General features: G+C 33.8%; 2 protein-coding genes and 1 long non-coding RNA gene across 3 annotated transcripts in view; 2 read left to right on the top strand and 1 right to left on the bottom strand.

The window, feature by feature from the left end:
• Positions 1-19: 19 nt before the first annotated feature.
• Positions 20-1,056, bottom strand: LOC111406919. Its single transcript, XR_002705001.1, has 2 exons — positions 917-1,056; positions 20-735 (listed from the first exon to the last, which is right to left on the bottom strand). It is a non-coding gene; the product is annotated as an uncharacterized LOC111406919 (long non-coding RNA).
• A 1,859-nt stretch (positions 1,057-2,915) lies between these two features.
• Positions 2,916-6,053, top strand: LOC111405188 (AP2-like ethylene-responsive transcription factor At1g16060). The gene is made up of 8 exons (XM_023033960.1): positions 2,916-3,310; positions 3,508-3,590; positions 3,737-3,745; positions 3,955-4,043; positions 4,155-4,228; positions 4,317-4,367; positions 4,640-4,716; positions 5,270-6,053. Exons 1-8 carry the CDS (start codon positions 3,159-3,161, stop codon positions 5,779-5,781), a joined length of 1,047 nt encoding a protein of 348 aa, XP_022889728.1. The 5' UTR covers positions 2,916-3,158; the 3' UTR covers positions 5,782-6,053.
• A 10,605-nt stretch (positions 6,054-16,658) lies between these two features.
• The window catches only part of LOC111406433, a 12,550-nt gene continuing 7,775 nt past the window's right edge, over positions 16,659-21,433 (top strand). Inside the window, exons 1-8 of the mRNA XM_023035860.1 lie at positions 16,659-16,897; positions 17,106-17,345; positions 18,912-19,166; positions 20,522-20,646; positions 20,931-20,975; positions 21,066-21,147; positions 21,242-21,310; positions 21,393-21,431. Of these exons, the coding sequence (XP_022891628.1) occupies positions 17,181-17,345; positions 18,912-19,166; positions 20,522-20,646; positions 20,931-20,975; positions 21,066-21,147; positions 21,242-21,310; positions 21,393-21,431 (780 nt within the window). The 5' untranslated portion in view covers positions 16,659-16,897; positions 17,106-17,180. The remainder of the gene's footprint in view (positions 16,898-17,105; positions 17,346-18,911; positions 19,167-20,521; positions 20,647-20,930; positions 20,976-21,065; positions 21,148-21,241; positions 21,311-21,392; positions 21,432-21,433) is intronic.

Genomic DNA, 21,433 nt, shown 5'->3' on the forward strand with positions numbered 1-21,433 from the left:
CCAAATGTGTCAAAATAGGTTTTCCGATGAAATCTTGTGATGGTCATGGCATAGTTAGATTATCTGTTGAAGCCTTTGTTGGTGTATCACCTTCATAGAAGTGAGATTTCTCGACCATATCCACACTAGAAACTGGAAGGTCTATATGAGCCATGCCGGCCTTGCATATGCTGGGCTGGAACTGGCCTTACATCCTTAGTCTGATCTCAAAAGCAATAGTAATTGACGCATAGAGTATATTACTAATGCAACTAACCATATTCAAATTACTTCCAACAATTATTCTGTTCTCCAATCAAGATAATAAGAACTAATGCAAGTACCATAAATCTCTGACGTTCCATTCCTTCATAGATGAAGTCACCAGTTGTTTTTGGGACATCGATGTGAAACAAGAATTTGTACTCTGAAAGAGTGGAAAACTCAATTAGACGGGCAGATGAGGCCATCATCCGCTTGCTGTATATGCGTTGCTCCAAAACTAAACTCCACTAGTTACAAGCTATGGATATACATCGCTACAAAGAAGTTCTGCAGCAGACCTCGAGGGAAGATGTGTTAACGGTCCCCTTCTGCAGTTTCGGTTTCCTCCAAATTGCTGAATTCCAGGAAATGAATCGGCCTATGGTACTCGTGATGAAACTCCCGAGGTGCTTCAAGTTTCATTCCATACTACATGCTTGCCGTGTGTTTAACGCCCATAAAATTGTAATTCAAGGGTCCGTCGTCTGGGATCTGCAAGTCAAATTTCTGAAGATTAATTATGTGCATATCGAAACAAAATAGGTAGAAGAAAAAGAAATTTCAAAAGTATGACGATTTCGATTAACATATTAATAATAAATCTCCATAGAGGATCTACAAATCCGTGCCAAGTAGAAACCTAAGTAACGGTCACTTAAAAGAGCTTGTGCACCTGCAAGAGTGAATCTAAGGTCATACATGGTCCTTCGGTGGTTGTGGAAGATGATAAGGCGTTAGGCAATGTAACTTGATAGTGTTATGTGATTTCATATATGATTATATGTGACGGTTCTTACCGTTTCACGTGCAGACAGTAGGGTAATTTTGCATTGACGTAAATTTGTCCTTCTTAATAAAATAAAAAATAAAAAAATTCCATCATTTTTGTTTTTGTTTTTTTTTTTAAAATTTTTGTCGCTTCCAACTTATAGGTTCTTGTATTCCTAAAATTAAGTTATGCTCTATATTTAGTTGATGCAATTAAAGTATAATCACAAAGAGATAATGTGTAGAGGAAAATCAACCATCCATTGAATTTATTATAAGGTTTTAATTAGCGTGTCTCACTTTTTTGAATTTCATTCACTTTCGTTTTTTGTTTGTTTGTTTGTTTTTTAAATTTTTGTTATTTCCAACTTATAGGTTTTAGTATTCCTAAAATGAAGTTATGTTCCATGTTTAATTAATAGAAATAAAATATAATCACAAAGAGACAGCATGGGGAAGAGAATCTATCACCCTGATTTTATTCTAAGGCTTTCATTACCATTTCTCACTTTTTAAGTGTTTCTCGCTTTTTGAAACTTCTGTCACTTTTTTAGTATGTGTCACTTTTTGAATTTCTGTGGGTAGTGTGTTCCTGAAATTAAATCATGTTGCATGTTTGATTAATAGAAGTAAAATATACTCACAAGACATAACATGTAGAAGAAAATCAATAGTCATGGATCTATTCTAAGGTTTTAACTGACGTTTTTCACTTTTTTGAATTTCTTTCATTTATTGAATTGCTTGTATATTTAATGCCACTTTCTAATTAAAACATCACAGTTAACTTCAGTACAATATTTTTCATTTTTAATATACTTTTCATATGATTTATCAAGAGGACACTAATTTTAAGGGTGGTTTTTCCCTTCCGTAAAACAAGTATATTTCGAAATTTGGGCTTTGAATTTCCTACTTAGACAACTAGATGAGTATGGGCGAAAGACGGTCAGAGGGGGCCGACTTGGCTGTTGGGCCTATAAATTTTGGATTTTACAATCTGAGCTAGAGTCTTGGGCTTTTTAAGTTTAGCCCAATTAATTTAATTCTATGTTGGAATGGGCCTGACAGGCCTTGAATTTCATAGGCCCGAGATCATATTTCAGGTTGCTAAGCTTAATATAAAAAAATAAATGTGTGACTTATTTTTTACGTGAATTCATAGCATTCAAAATAGAATAATGCTATTTGCAGTAGTTCATTGCGGCAGTCGTCCTATGTGGCATACATATGACATGTGATTATTTGATGCATTAATGAATAAAAAAACTACCACATTAATGTATCAAATAATCACCTGCCATGTGTATGCCACGTAGGGCGACTACGCAGTGAGAGACTACAAATAGCATTATTCTTCAAAATAAGGTAACATAAATCACTCCCACACATTTAGCGACCAAAGCAAGTAAATTATTTTGAAAGATTTGGTTAAAAGACATAATAACAATAATTTTTGGTTCTATAGATCTGGTTGTCATTTTTTAAAATCATAATCAGTTCAATTTGAATTAGAAACATATCGTATTGGATGTAAATTTAGCTTTTATTTCCTTTTTTAAATCCAGTTCAATTAAGTGCTTATTTGGTAGGGATTTTGATAATTGATTTTGACAGTTAGATATAAATTGAGTTCTATTCGTAAGAGAAGAATTAAAAAATGACGGCTAGAATAGTGAAATAATGATCAAAAAATTGATTTTAATTGACTTAAAATCTGTATCAAATAGACACTAATACAGTTTAATCAAATTATGAATACGATTCTAATTCAATGTGCAAACACGACAAGAAAGAGAATTAAAAAGAAGAAAAATGCAGATGGGAGTTAAAATTGATTAGAGTAGATGGTGATGATTGACTAAGAACCTTTATAAATTCCAATACAAGTGAAACAATACATAACACAAAATCAAGTAGGGACAAGCTATAACAATCCTCAAAAATAAAGCCGTTTCAAGACGGCCAACAAAAACCCACAAAACCACCACTTTCTCAGCCGGCTCTCCTCCTCCACTCCCTCCACCATTTTTCTCTATTTTTATATTCTTATTGGATTCAGGGCTCAATCTTTCTTCTATAAACAAACCCTTTATTTCCAATTGACTTTTAAAGTTTGTATTTAGAAGAGTGATCAGTGAAGTTTCATGGCCAAAACTTCAAAGAAAAACCAGAAGAGCAGCTCAACCAATAGCATTACTGATAAGAATGATGCAATTGGGAAGTCGAAGAGGACCAGAAAAAGCGTCCCGAGAGAGTCTCCGCAGCAACGCAGTTCGATTTATCGGGGCGTCACAAGGTGAAAATGCTATCGTAAAAAAACTTGTCTTCTTGATTCTTTTATCATTTTTCCCACCTTTTGATCCCGTCATGGTTTTGAAATATTATTTAGATTTAGGGTTCGATCTCAAAATGTCGACTTTGTAAGAAAGAATAGTCCAAATCTGTATACTTTAGTTACTGATTTTATATCTAACGGATGATATCTCATTTCAGGCACCGGTGGACTGGTCGTTATGAAGCTCATTTATGGGATAAGAATTGCTGGAACGAGTCTCAAAATAAGAAAGGAAGACAAGGTTAATTAATTTCTGACTTAATTTAATCGTTTTTGCTTTTTTACTTATAATTTTTTTTTTAATGCTAAATCTTTTGCATTACTAATTCTTCTTCTTTCTATGATAAATTGTCCATGGTGGTTGTGGTGGATCCTATAAAAATGCAGTTTATCTGGGTAGGTTCACTATCTTAACTACATTATGTTTAATCTTCTCAATCGAAATCATAAAATTAAACAATCTTTATTAAAAAAAAGAACATGTCTCCTGAACATCAGTTCCTATCCCGACTCTTTGATTTTAAGAATGCTATAAAATGATTTTTGGCTGTTTACAAATCATTTTTTCCCCCAAAATTGATGTTATCCAAATTCTGTATTTTTAGGGGCCTACGATGATGAAGAAGCAGCTGCACATGCATATGATTTAGCAGCATTGAAGTATTGGGGACAAGATACCATATTGAATTTTCCTGTAAATTAATTTCTTTTCTTTGTAAATGCAAATATTTAATTTGGCACATAATATTGAACGGAACTAGACTGTACCAAAGACGTAATTTTAACTTTTTTGTTAATTATTTAGCTCTCAACATACCAAGTGGAGCTTAAGGAAATGGAAGGCCTATCAAAAGAAGAGTATATTGGTTCCTTAAGAAGGTATATGAATATTTTCATTATTTGATTTATTTACCTATAGTTTTTTTTTTTAAAATTATGATTTTATTTTATTATATATAACTTTCAGGAAAAGCAGTGGATTTTCTCGGGGAGTGTCAAAATATAGAGGCGTCGCAAGGTAAAAATAAGGGATTTCCTTTCTACTCCTCCATAAAGAAGGTTATTATAGGGGACGTTTGATACACAAGATGGACGTGTGTGACAAATTATATCGGTTCTTGAATTTTAGTAGCATTCATAATAGTATATATTCAAAACAGTTTATTGAATAGAACAATTGAAATTTCATCACGTGTATCTTTGTATTAATCTTATTGAGTTATTTAAGTCGAGCATAATTATATATTCAAGATTTTAGTATTCTAACCTGTGTTGTAATTTGATGCATAGACACCATCATAACGGAAGATGGGAGGCTCGAATAGGCAGGGTATTTGGCAACAAATATCTTTACCTCGGAACATATGGTATGTATGCATATATGTGAGAATTTGCATTGTAAATTTTAGATTTTTTTTTACTATTTCCTTCCAATTTCTAGATAGGTATACTAATACTCGACCCTAGCTCGTATTAAAGAGTTATGCTGACATTCAGCAATCTTGGCGTCAATTAAGAGTATTGGGTGATTTGACGTCCTAAATATAAGGATGAATGTCATATTTTAAAATGTTTAATCACTTAATTGACACTTAAACTGCGGACTTATACTGCGGACAAAAACACGCATATAATGGCAAATGGTCAAACAAGGCCAAGCAAACAAATATGGTTGGATAGTTGGTTCATATATAGATCACCAACTCTCAACTGCTAGGGTTGTTAATTACTACGACTTAATTTTCAAACCACATGACATAATTTCAACCCCTCCCCACCAAATTTTGCCAGCATATTGAATTCTTGAATTTATTGTTTATTATATATATGTGTGTATATTATGTATATATAGGTACATAGGTCAAAATTACCCTCGATTTTTTATTATTTATTTGTTTATTTATTAATATTGCATTGCAGCCACACAAGAAGAAGCAGCAACAGCGTATGACATGGCCGCAATAGAGTATCGTGGACTTAACGCTGTTACTAACTTTGATTTGAGTCGTTACATCAAGTCGCTACGACCTAATGAAAATAACACCGACCATCCTCAACCGAATCCTAACCTGAATCCAATGTCAAATCCAGAATTAGGGTTTGGCGTCCTTCACCTCCTAACACAAAGCTCAAGCTCAGCCGAAATAGCCGACACTCGTCCGCAGCCAGGTAGCGTAGCCTCTACTTCATCTGCACTAGGGATTTTGCTACAATCCTCCAAGTTTAAAGAAATGTTGGAACAAACAACAGCACAAGATAACCCTTCTAGCCCTTTGGAACCGGGTGCTCCTCGACGAAGTTTCCCAGACGACATACAAACATCATTTGAATTCCAAGAATCAAGCAGTTTTGCTGAGGAACATGACATTATCTTTGGTGACTTGAATTCATCATTTGCATCACAAATATTCCGAAGTGAGCTTGATGCTTAATTAGCTAAGCATGATCAAACAATCCAGGAGTTTTACACGAGATTTCTATTGTGAATAGAAAGTTGAACAGCAATGGCGGATATATACATGATAAACACATTAAGCTATTTGACATGTCAATTAAGACATGTTTTTCTTAAGATTTTTTATTACCCATTTTTGAAATACTGTTGCTTCATTATTATGTAGATAGAGTTGGAATTAATATATACATTCATTTATCTGATTATCATGTAAGTAAGGGTTTTCTTCATACTAAATCTTTGGTTATCTTTTTGGTCTGTAATTTAATCTATCCATTATTGGTAGACTTCTTTTCTTACATTCTAATCACTGGCATCTGTGTGTGGTTAATATTTGATAAGAAAAGAATAGATTATGCTATAATCAATTATAAAAAGTGAAACACTGGACACACACCCCCACCCCCACACCCACACATACACATACTTTTTTGGGGCATGGGGGTGCCCCCGGGTTGGGGGGTGGGGTCCATTGTTGAGTCCATATAAAATGCCTTTATGACCCATCAACTAGAAGGGACCCTCACAAAATGGGAGTAGAGTCCGCAGACAAACAAAATTTTCGGTTATAACTTTTAATACAGAAATTATGGCATTTATTATAAGGTACGACATGCTACTTAATTATTAGCAACGTTGTTATCACTTGATTGAATTCGATCATGTCTAGGATTTGAGTGAGTTGGTTAGGAAAGACGAGAAAATTTGATGAGTGAAACAATAGAATAAAAGATGTTCAAAATGCAAGATAAATTTTATAAATTTAATTTTTAAGTGTTCACCCTCCTCAACCTTGTCTCAACTTTCCATGGGTAGTAGAGACTCAAATATGTTTTACTTCACTTTTTCTTTCAATTGTCTAGGTATTTGAAAAAGACGAGAACCAAGCTAAAGACAGAATAAAAAATACCAATACACACAAGAGTAATAAAACATTCCTTTAGTTGATTTTTCACTTATGTTATGTTTTCATGTCGTTTTCTTTCTCATCCCATCGACACCAAATACCCCTTCCCTGAAGCTAAGTAATCCAAACAACTTCAGCCCTCTAACCTCCAAGAAAAAAGTCGAAAACCTTATAGACTAGAAGACTTTTAGTTTATCCTTGGTCGAAGATACATTTACTTGCTGTGAATGACACTATACTTTTTTTGCGTCGGTAAAGGCTTGGGTTGCTGAAATTCTTGAGCCTAGTTGTTGATCTGCAATTTAAGTGATAACCCGGCCAAATGATTGGTCCATTTAACTAAAGGTTTCAAAATTGTTGAAAAACCGTGTTTTGGAAACACTACTTTACTTCTGAAAGGTGTCCCACGCTTGATTTCTTACACTTGGCATTTAGATAGCCATTGGATCATTTACTGGACCTATCTCTCATAAATAGCAATTTTAACTCTAGGGTTGGAAATCTCTCGTGTTGATTGCTGCATAACTTTAGGTTGAACTCGCTTCCCAACAAGCAATCGCTCCTCATAGCATTCATATGAAAAGCACTAAGTATTCCCTGCCTGCTTAGATGCGTCAATCGATCCGAGCTCTCTTATTGAATTGCTCATTCAAGTGAAATCTAATCCACGAAATTTAGGGGATCCCTTTCCCGAACCCATACGCAGCCCAATATCATCATACTTATGTGTGTTTTCTCTACTGTACTCTCTTCATCTTCTGGATGAATTTCTTGTAATTTCTGAGTGAAATCTTGTAGAAGTGTAAGAGAGTGATGAGATCCATCTCTTGGTGAGATTGGAGTATAATTTTCTGAGGGCCTTGGTGGTTTTGAATGGTAGAACACCCATGTTTTTTCTGTAACTTGGTTTTGCCCCTTTTTGGGGTTGTGATCGTGGATTTGAGAGTAATCTTAATGGATTCTCAATGAAAGATGTAGGCATTGGATTTGGTCGCTGAACTTCCGAGCCTTGGGGCGAAAACTCTTCGTGTTCTTCATTTTCTTGCCATTTACAATTTATATTTTCTTTAAATCTAGGCGTTGGATGTGGTTTTGAACGGCAGAACGCTTGTGTTCTTTCTGTAACTTGATTTTATCCCTTTTTGGGATCGTGATAGTAGATTTGAGTGTAATCTTAATGAATGCTCAACGAGGGATGTAGGCGTTTGATTTGGTCGTCGAACTTTCGGGCCTTGGGTCGAAATATTTTCTTGTCATTTACAATTTATATTTTCTTTAAATCTAGGCGTTGGATGTGGTTTTGAATGGCAGAACACTTGTGTTCTTTCTGTAACTTGGTTTTACCCCTTTTTGGAACTGTGACAGTGGATTTGAGTGTAATCTTAATGGATGCTCAATGAGGGATGTAGGCGTTGGATTTGGTCGTCGAACTTTCGGGCCTTGGTCGAAAACTCTTCGTGTTTTTTATTTTCTTGCTTGCCATTTACAATTTATATTTTCTTTAAATCTAGTTGAGTCACAAAAGGGATCACTTTATTTGGTGTATCAGAGTCACTGCTTAAATTTTTTTTTGTGGAATTTAAAGTTTTTAAAATTGTTCTTCGATCCTTTTGTGACTACATTGTCTTAGAAACTCATAAAATATGATAGATATGCTGTTATTGTACAAGAAAGTGCCTTCGATATGAATCTTGAGTAGATCTGAGGTATCATTTGGGTATTCTTGGCACAGATTGTAGTTCTGGTTATATCTATGCTAAACCCATTTTAATACTTGTTGAATCTTTGTTTTTAAAAGATTAAGTTTTAGGGATTTCTCTGAACCCTTCTTTAATTTACCTTTGTCTAGGGTTCGTTGAGAGAGTCCTAGAATATGAGGGTATTAGGGTACGGTGAAGAAAATCCATTAGGGGTTCTCTCTTTACTGTCTTGCAATTTAATGTTATTGTTCGCTGCATAACCTGATTCTTAAGCATTGAGTTGATAGTTTTAATAATTGATCTGCAGAAGTTATTACTCAATTGATACTTGTATTTGTGTTTATATTTTTCATATAAAGATTGGCAAGACGGTGCCTTTTTAGTTACTGCAAGAATCAATCTGTTAATTACAGTTTACTGAGTGTGAACTATTTCATTACATACCTTTGTTGTGTGTATTGTATCTTGTGTGATCTATTCAGTTGAGTTTAAATTCTATCTGTATCATCTTGAACACAATTGTGACACACTTGCACAGTATTCCAATAAAATTGATACTCAGCACTGGGATGGTAAATGAAACCCTATCTCAAGATAGGAAAACTGAGCAAGATGAATTAGCATGAAGCACCTTGTTTCTTCATTTATTTGACTCTATAATTAGAAAGATAGGAAAGACTAAAACTGCTACTGAATTATGGACAACCTTAGAAAAACAATATGTTACTAAGTCCCTGCCCAATAAATGTTTTCTTTGGAAATAGTTCTTCAGTCATAAATTTGACCCTAGTGTAGATCTGGAAGAAAATATGGACAGGTTCAATAAAATCACCCAAGATCTAATCAATTGTGGGGAAAAGATCTCAGATGATCAGAAAGTAGTTGGTCTGCTTAGTATAAGGATATTCGAAATGCCTTAGAATATGATAGAAGTGACCTAACTGTTGAAATTATTCTTGATTCTATTAAGAACATAGACCTAGAACTTAAATCTGAACATAGAATAGCTTTACACATTGAGAAACCCTTGTCCAATCCTAAATTCCCTACTAGAGGCTTAAATAATTTTGGCCAAGCCAATTACAATAAACATAAAAATTTCTCTAAAAGAATATGGGGGAATAATAAAGGAAATGATAAAAAAGTGTACCAAGAAAAGGCTAACAATAGGAAGTGCTATTACTGTGGTAAAACTGGACATTTAATAAAAGACTTTTTCAAGAAAGCTAATGACTTGGGGAGTGGGTCTAACCATGATAATGGTACGTCAGCCATTATTGTTTACTATAGAAGGGATGAAAATGCTGATATTGGGGTTACTTATGTGCTCTTATTAGAAAGACCTGAACATGAATGGGTTCTTGATTTAGGATGTTCCTTTCATATGAGCCCCAGTATCAATTGGTTTACTAATTTCTCAAATCTTAGCGATGGGTTTTTAAAATTGGGGAATAATGAATCCTGTCAAATAAACGGAATTGGGAACATTGTTCTAAAGTTGAAGAATGGTCAACTTTTAAGACTAAATCATACTAGGTATGTTCCAACACTTAGAAGAAATCTTATATCCTTGGGGGTATTAGATGATGAAGGGTATCAAATTAAAATTAATAATGGTGTTACAAATATAATTAGAAATCAGTTACTTATAGTCAGAACACCCAAAACTAATGGCATTTATACCATAAAACTTGACTCTACTGTTCAGAACACTATTGTGAATTAGGTGACACAGACTGATAAGTCAGAATTATGATACAGAAGGTTAGGTCACCTAAGTTAGAAATGCTTAGAGTCCCTTTCAAAAGTAGGTGCCTTTAGAAGCAACAATGTTCAAAAGTTGACCTTTTGTGAACATTGCATTATGGGAAAATAGAATAGAATACCCTTCAGTCATGGTATACATAAGACACAAAATATACTTGAATACATTAATAGGAACCTATGGGGGCTTGCACCTGTATCTACTGCATCAGGCTATAGATATTATCTTCTTACCATTGATGACTATTCTAGGAATGTCTGGATTTCTTGCTACAATCGAAGTCTGACACTTCTCAGTCTTTAAGGAGTGGAAAACTTTGATAGAAAATCAAACAAGTAGGAAGATTAAATTACTAAGAACCGACAATGGATTGGAGTTCTGCAATACTGAATTTGATCAGTATTGTAGTACTTATGGCATACTTAGACATAGAACTGTGCCTTATACCCTTCAGTAAAATGGTGTTGCTAAGAGGATGGATAGAACCATCCTCGAAAGAACTAGGTGCATGCTGACGACTGCCAAAATGTTTTTGGGGAGAGGCAATAAAGACTGCTTGTAGTGTCCCTCCACTTCATGAGATAATAAGGTACCACAACAAATCTGGTCAGGATTTGTTCTCGATTACTCTCATCTAAGAACATTTGGGTGTACAACCTATAGGGATGGCAATTGGGCTCGTCGACTCGGGCTGAGCTCCTTTTTGGATGCCGGGCAAAGCCCAAGCCTGCCCGTGTGGCTCACCGACTGGGGCTCACGATCCATATTTAAAAAATAAATAAATAAAAAATAAATAAAGGTAGCATGTTGCTACCCAGCAAGGCAACAACCTACTTCCTTTATTTATTATTATTTTTTTAAATCCAAAACCTAAAGCAAAGCCCGAGCCTACTCGACTTGGAAAGGCTTTCGAGCTGAAAGCTCTGCTCGAGCCTGATTTTTTTTGTTGAGCTTTTTCTCGACTTAGCTCGAGCCCGAAAAAAACTCAGTCATTTTACCCGAGCCGAGCCCGAGCTTTAAATTTTGGCTCTCAAGCCGGCTCTTTTGACATCCCTAGCAGTCTATGCTCATCAATTTGACTCAAAACTTGACCCAAGATCTTTGAAATGTGTTTTCTTAGGTTACGAGAAAGGGGTAAAAAGCTATAGACTTTGGCTAAAAGAAGTTAAAAGGTTTAAGGTGATCATAAACAGATATGTAATTTTTAATGAAGATGTCTTTCCATTTCTTGGTGACAATAATGAAGATAAAATAATAGACAATGACTTTGTTATGACTAAAATTGAATTTAAAATTCAGAATACCTATGAACAGATACAAATTGAGGTAGAGACACCTCAGACTGAGATCCAGCCTATGATAAATGATGAAAATTTAGATAATCCTCAAGAATTAGAACATGTACATGACCTGCACGACTATCAGTTGGCTAGGGATAGAGAGAGAAGAACAATTAGACCTCCTTCTAGGTATTAATTTGCAGATTATGTATCTGCACAAGAAGAACTTGACTCTTTTGACAAGGAACCTGAATATTATGAAGAGGCTATTATCTCTAAGGACTTGCAGTCATGCAAGATGAGATAAGTTCTCTATATAAAAATAAAATCTGGAACTTAGTAGTTAAACCTAAAGACTACAAACTAATTGATTGTAAATGAGTTTATAAGTTCAAAGAGGGAGAATATAAATCAAATGACAAAAGATACAAGACAAGGCTTATAGCTAAAGGGTTTACATAGTAAGAGGGTATAGACCACGCAGAAATATTTTCACCTATAGTCAAATATATTTCCATCAAGATATTGCTTGCACTTGTAGCACAATTTGACCTAAAGCTAAAGCAATTAGACGTGAAAACTGCATTTCTATATGGCTCTTTAAATGAAACAATATATATGTCACAACCAAAAGGTTTTGATGTCAAAGATAAAGAACACGTAGTATGTTTGTTAAATAAGTCTTTATATCGCCTAAAACAGACCCAAGACAATGGTATAAAAGATTTGGTTCTTTTATACAAGGATTAAAGTTCAAAAAATCTAAGTATGATCCCTGTTTTTATTTCAAAAGAAATGGAAAATCTGAATTATTTTATCTACTTTTGTATGTAGATATACTCCTAACTGGTCATGATTCTGATACGTTGAACTCTGTAAAAGAAAAATTAAAGTCTGAATTTGAGATGAAAGATTTAGGACCTGCTTAGAAAATTTTAGGAATGGAAATAAAAAGAGACATACCTAATGGAGAATTGTTTTTAACTCAAAAAGGCTATATTGAAAAGGATGTTAAACGATTTTCTTTGCATGAAGCCAAACCTGTTAGTTTACCTTTGTCTGCAAATGTAAAATTGTCCATTGATTAATCACCTAAAATGAAATTGAATTTAAAAGAATGTTGCATGTGCCATATGCTAATGCAATTGGATCTGTTATGTATATTATGGTATTTTCTAGGCTTGACATAGCCTATGTTGTGAGTGTACAAAGTAGATTTATGAGCATCACAGATGAACTTCATTGGGAAACTATGAAAAATTTAATCAAATATTTGAAAGGCACACTGAACCTAGGACTTATGTTCAAAACTAATAAAAATGGTTTAAAATTGAAAGGCTATGTGGACTCTAATTTTGCTAAAAATTTTGATAATATGAAGTCTACTACTGCATATTTTTATGTGATTAATGATACTTGCATTAGTTGGAAAGCTCAACTTCAGAAACTTGTGGCCTAATCTTCTACTAAGGTAGAGTACATTACTGCTATAGAGGCAGTAAAAGAAGGAATATGGTTAATGTGTCTCATAAATGAATTAGATATTATAGGAAATCAAGTGGAGCTGTGTTCTGATAATTAGAGTGTCATTTTCTTAAGTAGAAATCATGTTTTTCATGACATAACAAAATATATAGATGTTAAGTTTCATTTCATTAGGGATATTGTTGAATAATGTGATATAAAATTAGTTAAAATTCCCACTAAGATTAATCCAGCAGATTTAGGTACAAAGGTAATACCTCTTAGTAAATTTTTTATTCTTTAAGATTATTAAATCTTGAAGTTTACTAACTTTTATTTTTATTAACAGATAATAAGAGCAACTGAAATTAGTTTTACGTTAGAGATTGTAAAGGCTTGGGTTGTTGAAATTCTTGAGTCCAGTTGTTGATTGATAATTTAAGTGATAGCCCAGCCCATGATCGGTCCATTTAACTGAAGGTTCTAGAATTGCTAAAAAAATTGTGTTTTGGAAACACAACTTTACTTCTGAAAGGTGTCCTATGCTTGATTTCTTACACTTGGCATTTGGACAACCGTTGGATCATTTACTGGACCTATCTCTTATAAATAGCAATGTTAACTCTAGGGTTGAGAGACTTTCCGAACCCTAATCTCTTGTGTTGACTGCCGTTTCCTCTCCTGTACTCTCTTTATCTTCTGGATGAATTTCTTGTAATTTCTGAGTGAAATCTTGTAGTAGTGATCTCTTGGCGAGATTGAGTGTAATTTTCTGAGGACTTTTGTGGTTTTAAACAGCAAAACACTTGTATTATTTCTGTAACTTGGTTTTGCTCCTTTTTGGGACTGTAATAGTGGATTTGATCATAATCTTAACGGATGCTCAACAGGGGATGTAGCGTTGGATTTGATTGTCAAACCTTCGGGGCCTTGGATCGAAAACTCTTCTTGTTCTTTATTTTCTTGCCATTTACGATTTATGTTTTCTTTAAATCTAGTTAAGTCACAAAAGGGTTTGTTTTATTTGGGACCTGCAGCGCCTCGGTCATTCCAGAGCATGAATCACGAGGCCCCAGAGTGATAGCAAAGTACAAGTATACAATGCAGAGAAATGCTAAGAGCGCTAGAGAAGTTAGAAGGAATCGATTTCGCTAATGAACAGTTGAATAGCTTCCTAATTCATCTCTCCGGGAAAGAAAGCATTCTGTCTTTTACGTCCTATGAAGTTATTATATAACGACGTGCTGCTTCCCTGTCTGAATGTTTGCACATCTTTAACATGATCAAATTAGTTTTAAAAGCTTCAATTCAACTTAACTTCCATGAATAGATCCAGGATTGGATCCAAAATCGGACTAAAAAATTTCAAATCGGACTAATACGTGAAAAAAATTTACACATAAAAAATTAATTTTTTATAAATAAAAAAATACCCTGAAAAGACTTCTTAGCCCTATTGGGGGGGGGGGGGGGAAAAGCCCAGTCGCCCCTTATCCTCTGCTCAAACTCTAACAGAGTACAAGTTATATTTCAACCATGCAAAAATTAAGAACATGCATAATATATAATAGCATTTGACATTTTACGGCCAATATTGACACACTCGGCATAAAAAAGGTAAAGAGGAGCAATACTTTGCAGCGAGACATAAGGCACTAATCCTAGAATCTGCAAACGGCTTAAAAAAGGAAAATATCGAACAATGGACGGACGACAACAGTAAACAGGTTATGAGTTCGAAGAATGGCCACATCAGTTCTGTCATGAACCGTGTACCTAATTTAGGAATAAACATGATGTGTGATAGGAATATAAAGTCTAGAATTATTTCCTAATTAGAGAGGATTATTTTCCTTTTGAGAAATATCCTCTTCATGTATATATATGTGTGTTCCTGTTGGTGAATTGAATAAGAAATTGAGATTCTTCCAAGTCAATTAACAAGTTCCATCGCCGCATTTTTCTTTTTAGTGATCCCATTACATGTATTATATGTTATAGATAGCAGTAGTTCAAATTCTTATATATTTATCATTTATTTTATATTTATTCGACGTGATATTTATCCTTTAACAGGTTTGACAAAATAAGAGTTCATTTGAGAACATAATCTTGAAATTCATGTGCTTGTTTTTAAAAGGGATAACCCAAGCTCCTATGTGTTATCATGCTCGGTAAGCTGATGGCTCATTTAAGCTTAATAAACTCTGATAGCATATTAAAATTTGGAGCTCCACCGTAAAATGTCAATTTTATAAAAAATGAGTAATCCAAACCATTGTTGATTATTTATTTTATGTGTATTCGATATAGAATTTATTCTTTAACATGAACAAATTTATGATATTCAGATAACAATATTTCGTTGGGCTTGAATCCAAAAATTAGTACTATGAGTTCTTAGTTTATTTATGCAATCGATAGTTCTAATAATCATAATTAAGAAGCACGCATAAGATCAATCCTATAATTACAAAAACGCTAAATTAACTCTTAAGTCTCGACAATGCCCCCCATTGACCGGTTGATAATGATGCCTTTCTTTTAAGTTCAAGCTATTAAAAATAGGTGATTTCACGTTTTTGTCCCCGATAGTTAGGAAGATTAACATTAACTATGGCTTTGATCATTTTATTATTTAAATTGATTTGAATTAAAGTTCAAGAAAATGATCTATGCAATCTAATAATAATCATAATAAGAAGCACTAAATAAATTGCTGCAATAATTAAGCAAACACTAACAAATTCTTAAATACTCCCACTAACATGGTGACGACCTCGCCTTTTTTAGGGTGAAGCTAGTAGAATGGAACGTGTATAATATTGTGATCGTATGGTTGACATATGGACGAAACATCATTGTGGTACACAAAAATAACAAACTGGGCACATCACAACACACGAAAGCAACAATACGGATATACGAAGGCATTAACGTGAGCACATCATGGCACACGAAAATAGCAACACAGTCATATGGTGTCACACTAAGACAACAACACAGAAACATAATCTCAGAAAAAATGAATAAAATATATAAATTGAACGAAATTTTGGAGAAAATTTACAATAAAAACACAAAGTTAACACATATTTGTTCACACACTACGTAATTAACACTAAGAACATACAGTTTTTATTGATTCATTCTCAATGCTAAGTTACATTTGACTCGCATATTTATTTTTTCTCTACATTTGAGAGTGACTACCTAAATAAATAAATTAGAGTCATCTATTGCCTGTGTAAATGGTTAAATATACCTTTACAATAATGTCAATTCCTTGTTTGGTAGAAATTAAAATTAAAATTTTAATCTAAATTAAAATTAACAACAAATTTAAATAATATATTTTATGGTATACATGACTTTTCAACCACACATCTTATTAATTTTTATCAAAATCTATTAAAAATCTAATTTTAATTCTCACCGAACAGGAATTAAGTTCGGTCGGGTAAGATTTAAAAATTTAGATTTAAGAGGGTGTATTCAATTGAGACTTTTGAAGACTTTGAAGAACTTTTTGTAAGTGATGATTTTTATGGATTTCATGGATATTTTAAAATCAACAATTAATTATAATCTATAACTTTTCAATTACATATTTCATCAATTATATCCAAATTTAAGTTTTTATCTCCATCAAATGGTGGTAAAAATATCTTCTCGAAAGCTCCATACCTTTAAAATTCCTCTCTAACTTAAAAGGGTCAATTGATTAAAAATTTCTCGGCGTGACACATTCATAAATCATAAATAGAAAAGCAGAAAAGAGCGGCCGAAGACATCACAGGTGGCGGGGTTTCACATAAAGCCAAACGCTCCCTCCGCCACCTTCGGCCATGTTGGCGGTAAACCGCTAACGCCGCCCCCTCTCTTTCTCTCGCTATCACGAGAAAGCCGAGTAAGCAAACCCGACGTCATCATCATTGCCTTCTTCTCACTCAACACCTCATACGCATATACTTATTGTAAGTATATCTGTGTCTATACATTTTTTTTTTCCAGGTTGCTTCATAATTTTGATCTTTCGCTTTTTATTTTCGGTTTTTCTATTTTGATGCACACTCAGTGAATGTAAGCTCATTACTTTGTTATGCGTTTGAAATCGCTGCAATCAAACAGAAAAAGAAAAATTGAATCAGAAGTTGAATTCTGCATTGTTTCTTTTGTGAGCAGGGGATTCGAAATTTTGCATAAAATTTGGATATTTAAAATTTAGATTCTGTAAGGGAGTATTGAGGATTGAGTATAATGGAAAAGGAGAAGAAGAAGTATCCTATAGGAGCAGAGCATTATACTCTGTATGAGGAGATCGGGACGGGTGCCAGCGCCTTGGTTCATCGAGCTCTCTGTAATCCTCTCAATGAGATTGTTGCAATCAAAATTCTCGACTTTGAACGTGGCAACTGTGATCTGGTAATTCCCTTGTTCTAAAAATTTCAGCCAAGAGGTTCGAATGTTGCCCAGTGAAATAATTTTTCACATGTACCCATTATTTTTCCCTACTTTTTAACTACACATTCTCCAAAAATATCAGAAAAAATTTATTCTCAAAAAATCTACATCAAACATGCCCATTGTATGAAATTTTTATTGTTGTGCTTGTTCAATATTTGATGTATTTGAACAAAATTGGGAATATTGTTTCTTAGGATTTTTCAGAGTAAGATCCATGTCTAGAATACGAATATAGTATGTATGAAGAAGATTATATTTAGCCATTTTCGTTAGCTGAAATATGTAGTATTGCTTGTTAGTTATTCTGCATAATCACTCGCATAAACAGATTGACTCGCGATTAAGTGCATGTATGTGCAGCAAGGGTGAAGGTTGTTTTTACATGTGAAACCAGTTCAAGAACGAATCACTATTATTTTTGTTTGCTAGCTTGAAATGACGGTTTAAGAGCTTTGAAATACATGCAAATTTAAATTGGTTTTTATGAACACGTAATCGTGATAATATTTTGATTATATTTGAGATCTCAAAACCATTTATTGTCTCAACCATTGATAGCCTAAAGCAAAAAGATGGTATGTACCAGAGTTTAAGAACATTAAATGAAGTGGCCACCTAGTGCTTGGCCATGAATTAGTAAAAAAGAAATCTCGAAGAATTATTTTCTACTCCGTTATTTTTGGAAATCAATTATCTTATCTCTGTTTGGAAAAAAAGCTATGTTGGCCCAAGTTAATAGTAGCTCACAATGTTAACTTTCCAGAAAGTGAAAAAGTGTGAAGGTACCTTATTTGTCAACAATTTATCAACAGTTACATTTTTAGAGCATCTCCAAGAGGCTCTTTAAAAGTGATTTTTTTTTTTTTTTTTTTTTAAAGAGTCAAACTTTGAAATTAGGTTTCAAGAGAAATAAAGAGTGGATTTTGCCCTCTACATTTTGGGAGCCAAACTTACTCTTTATTTGTATCTTACCGAGATTGCCGTTAATAAAATTGCAAGTTTCAATGCTCCACTACTTAAATTATTAATATTATATACATTGAATATTTTAGTTATTGACATCTAAAACATATACATATTAATTGAAAAATAAGGGAAAAATAAATGAATGTTGGGAAAAGTAAAATAAAGAGCAAAAATAAGGAGTTTGTTGGAGTGTATTATTCTCTTTAAAATTAAAGATACTCTTATTGAAACCATGCTATTTAAAAATAGTCTTGGAGATGCTTTTACATTGTAATCAATTACAAGTTTTACTATGTTGCTCAAGTAGGTTCCTTTCTTAACAAGCATCTGTTTTTTTATATATATGTTACTAGCTTTCATCTGGAATCTTGTTACTATTTTAATTTTGATTGAATATCATATAATCCTAGATAGAAGTCATTCTGTAGGAAACCATTGTGGTATGATTACTTTCTTTGCCCTTGAAATATTATTGTTTTGGTTTATTCTGTGGTTCTTCTTATCCTGGACAACAAAATAAACTACTACTTCTGACTGGTTCTTGCATTTTACCCCTAGAATAACATTTCAAGGGAAGCACAAACGATGGTTCTGGTTGACCACCCCAATGTTCTTAGATCACACTGTTCCTTCGTTATAGATCATAATTTATGGGTTGTAATGCCTTACATGGCTGGAGGTTCTTGTCTACACATATTGAAGGCCTCACATCCAGATGGTTTCGAGGAGGTTGTCATTGCTACAGTTTTGCGTGAGGTGTTGAAGGGATTGGAATATCTTCATCAACATGGTCACATTCATCGGGATGTTAAAGTGAGTGGTTAACTTTTATATAGATGCCTACAGCGTGCTTTGCAGTTATTGCTGTTAACGTGTGTATATACTACACACTACACACACACACACACACACACACGTTAAGAATCCTTTCCTCAGTTGTCTTGCAACACATCATTTATTGTGCAGCCAAATTACAAATCATTGTTGCAGACTTGCAGTGTATACCTGCTAACATCATATTGATCTTTTCTTGGGAAATTAACTAATCCCTTAACAAACTTCATAATAGTTCTGAAGCTTCTAAAAGAAATACGGTTGGTTCAAAGAAATCCCTAAAGTTATGGATAGCGTACCTTTAAAAAAAAACAAGTTATGGATACTTGGATAGTGTACCACCTAGATAATATAAATATACTTTATAGAGAGTGTTCATAATGAAACATATATTTAGGTTACGGCATAGGACTAATCTCAATGTTTTGATCATAGGCATGGCTTTTGAGCTCCTTTATTGTTTCCCGTTTTGAACACCAAAGCTTCAACATGATTTTCTTCTCATTTATCAAACAAAAAGAGCTTTTGGTTTGCATTAAGAAGCATCTTCTCTCCATTCTGTTGGAGTTTTCTTTTTGCCAGATTTCAAACACTTTGGCTTATTTACATATAAAATATTTGCTCATAAAATTTGATTACCTATTGAGTTGCCTGAAATACTCATGCCCATCAGATCTTAGAATACTCATTTCCATCCGAACTTACTAGAGTAGCAGTCTATTCCAAATTTTTTGAAGTTGAACTTTCAAAACTGATAATCCTTTTAATTATTGTGAAATTGGAATATAGTAATTTACACATAGCAATATCAAAATAGCGTCCCTGCTAGTTGACTAGATGGCCTCCGAAGGAAGTTTTAATTATTCCAGGAATTGTTTTCTTGAGTCCACTTAATAAAGCTATATGCAACTTAGTAAATTTAACCTTTCAGGCAGTTGTAATTTCCCCTTCCCATTACTTTACTTTTTGATATGGATATGACGAGGTAAAAGTGCCATTGAACTCATTTCAGTGAATTGAAGTTATATGTAGAAGAGAAGTGACAATAGTTCACCAGAAAGTTTTAAATTTTCTACTAGAAATACAAGGAAAATACATTATCTGCACTGATATCATATAAGGTTAAGTTTTTTTATTTTCTTATAGTAATAGAGTTTGATATAGATACTGAGAATAAACAATAACATCAATTAGCACTCAACCTTCACTGAAGGGGAGCTTTTTCCAATACCTTAATAGTAAAATAACATCAGGGTACTGGCACATGTTTTAGGATAGAGCATAAAGATCTATTTCACACTCATCATCTTAACTTTGGACAACATTTCTTTCAGGCTGGAAATATTCTCATTGATACCCATGGTGGAATCAAACTGGGTGATTTTGGTGTTTCTGCATGCTTATTTGATTCAGGTGACAGACATCGCATGAGGAATACATTCGTGGGGACTCCTTGCTGGTATAAATCAAACCAGTAAATGTATACAGATTTAACTGTTACTTGAGCACTTGTTTCTCCTTGTGTGGTTGATCATCTATCGGAATTCAATTTCTTTTTGTCTGTCCTTTATGACTAGAAACATAGCAAACGACAAATATGTCCATTATGCTTTAACTTATTCCATAAAGATTATGGAGAAACCCAAATGTTAATAACATGTTGATCTTGCTTCTGGAGTGTTGGCTTCATCCATCTCTTGTCAGTCTGTTCCCTGTAATAGGAGCATATTTTTGGTTTTGCAGGATGGCACCGGAGGTTATGGAGCAATTGCATGGTTATGATTTCAAGTTTGTCTACACGCTGCTTTCATTTGTCTACTCTTGTTATCCTGATTGAATGTTACATGTAGTTGAGTTAGTTGTTTTGCTATTTTACAGAGCAGATATTTGGTCTTTTGGTATAACCGCTTTGGAGCTTGCACATGGCCATGCACCTTTTTCAAAATATCCTCCAATGAAGGTGGTTGTTGATATAATGACCCCTTTTCTGGTTTTATGGAAGCCTATTACTTTTTCAGGATCCACATAGTATGTTGCATATTTTACCTTTGCAGGTACTGCTTATGACCTTGCAAAACGCTCCACCTGGTCTTGATTATGAGAGAGACAAAAAGTTTTCTAAGGTATTATGTAACAATCATTAATTGATTAATGATTGTAAGTCATACTTTTGACATGCCTTCTCTCTATGTTTGCTCTCTGCAGTCTTTTAAGCAGATGATTGCTAGTTGTTTGGTGAAAGATCC

This window comes from Olea europaea, chromosome 12 (assembly GCF_002742605.1).
Source record: "Olea europaea var. sylvestris chromosome 12, O_europaea_v1, whole genome shotgun sequence".
Lineage (NCBI taxonomy): Eukaryota > Viridiplantae > Streptophyta > Magnoliopsida > Lamiales > Oleaceae > Olea > Olea europaea.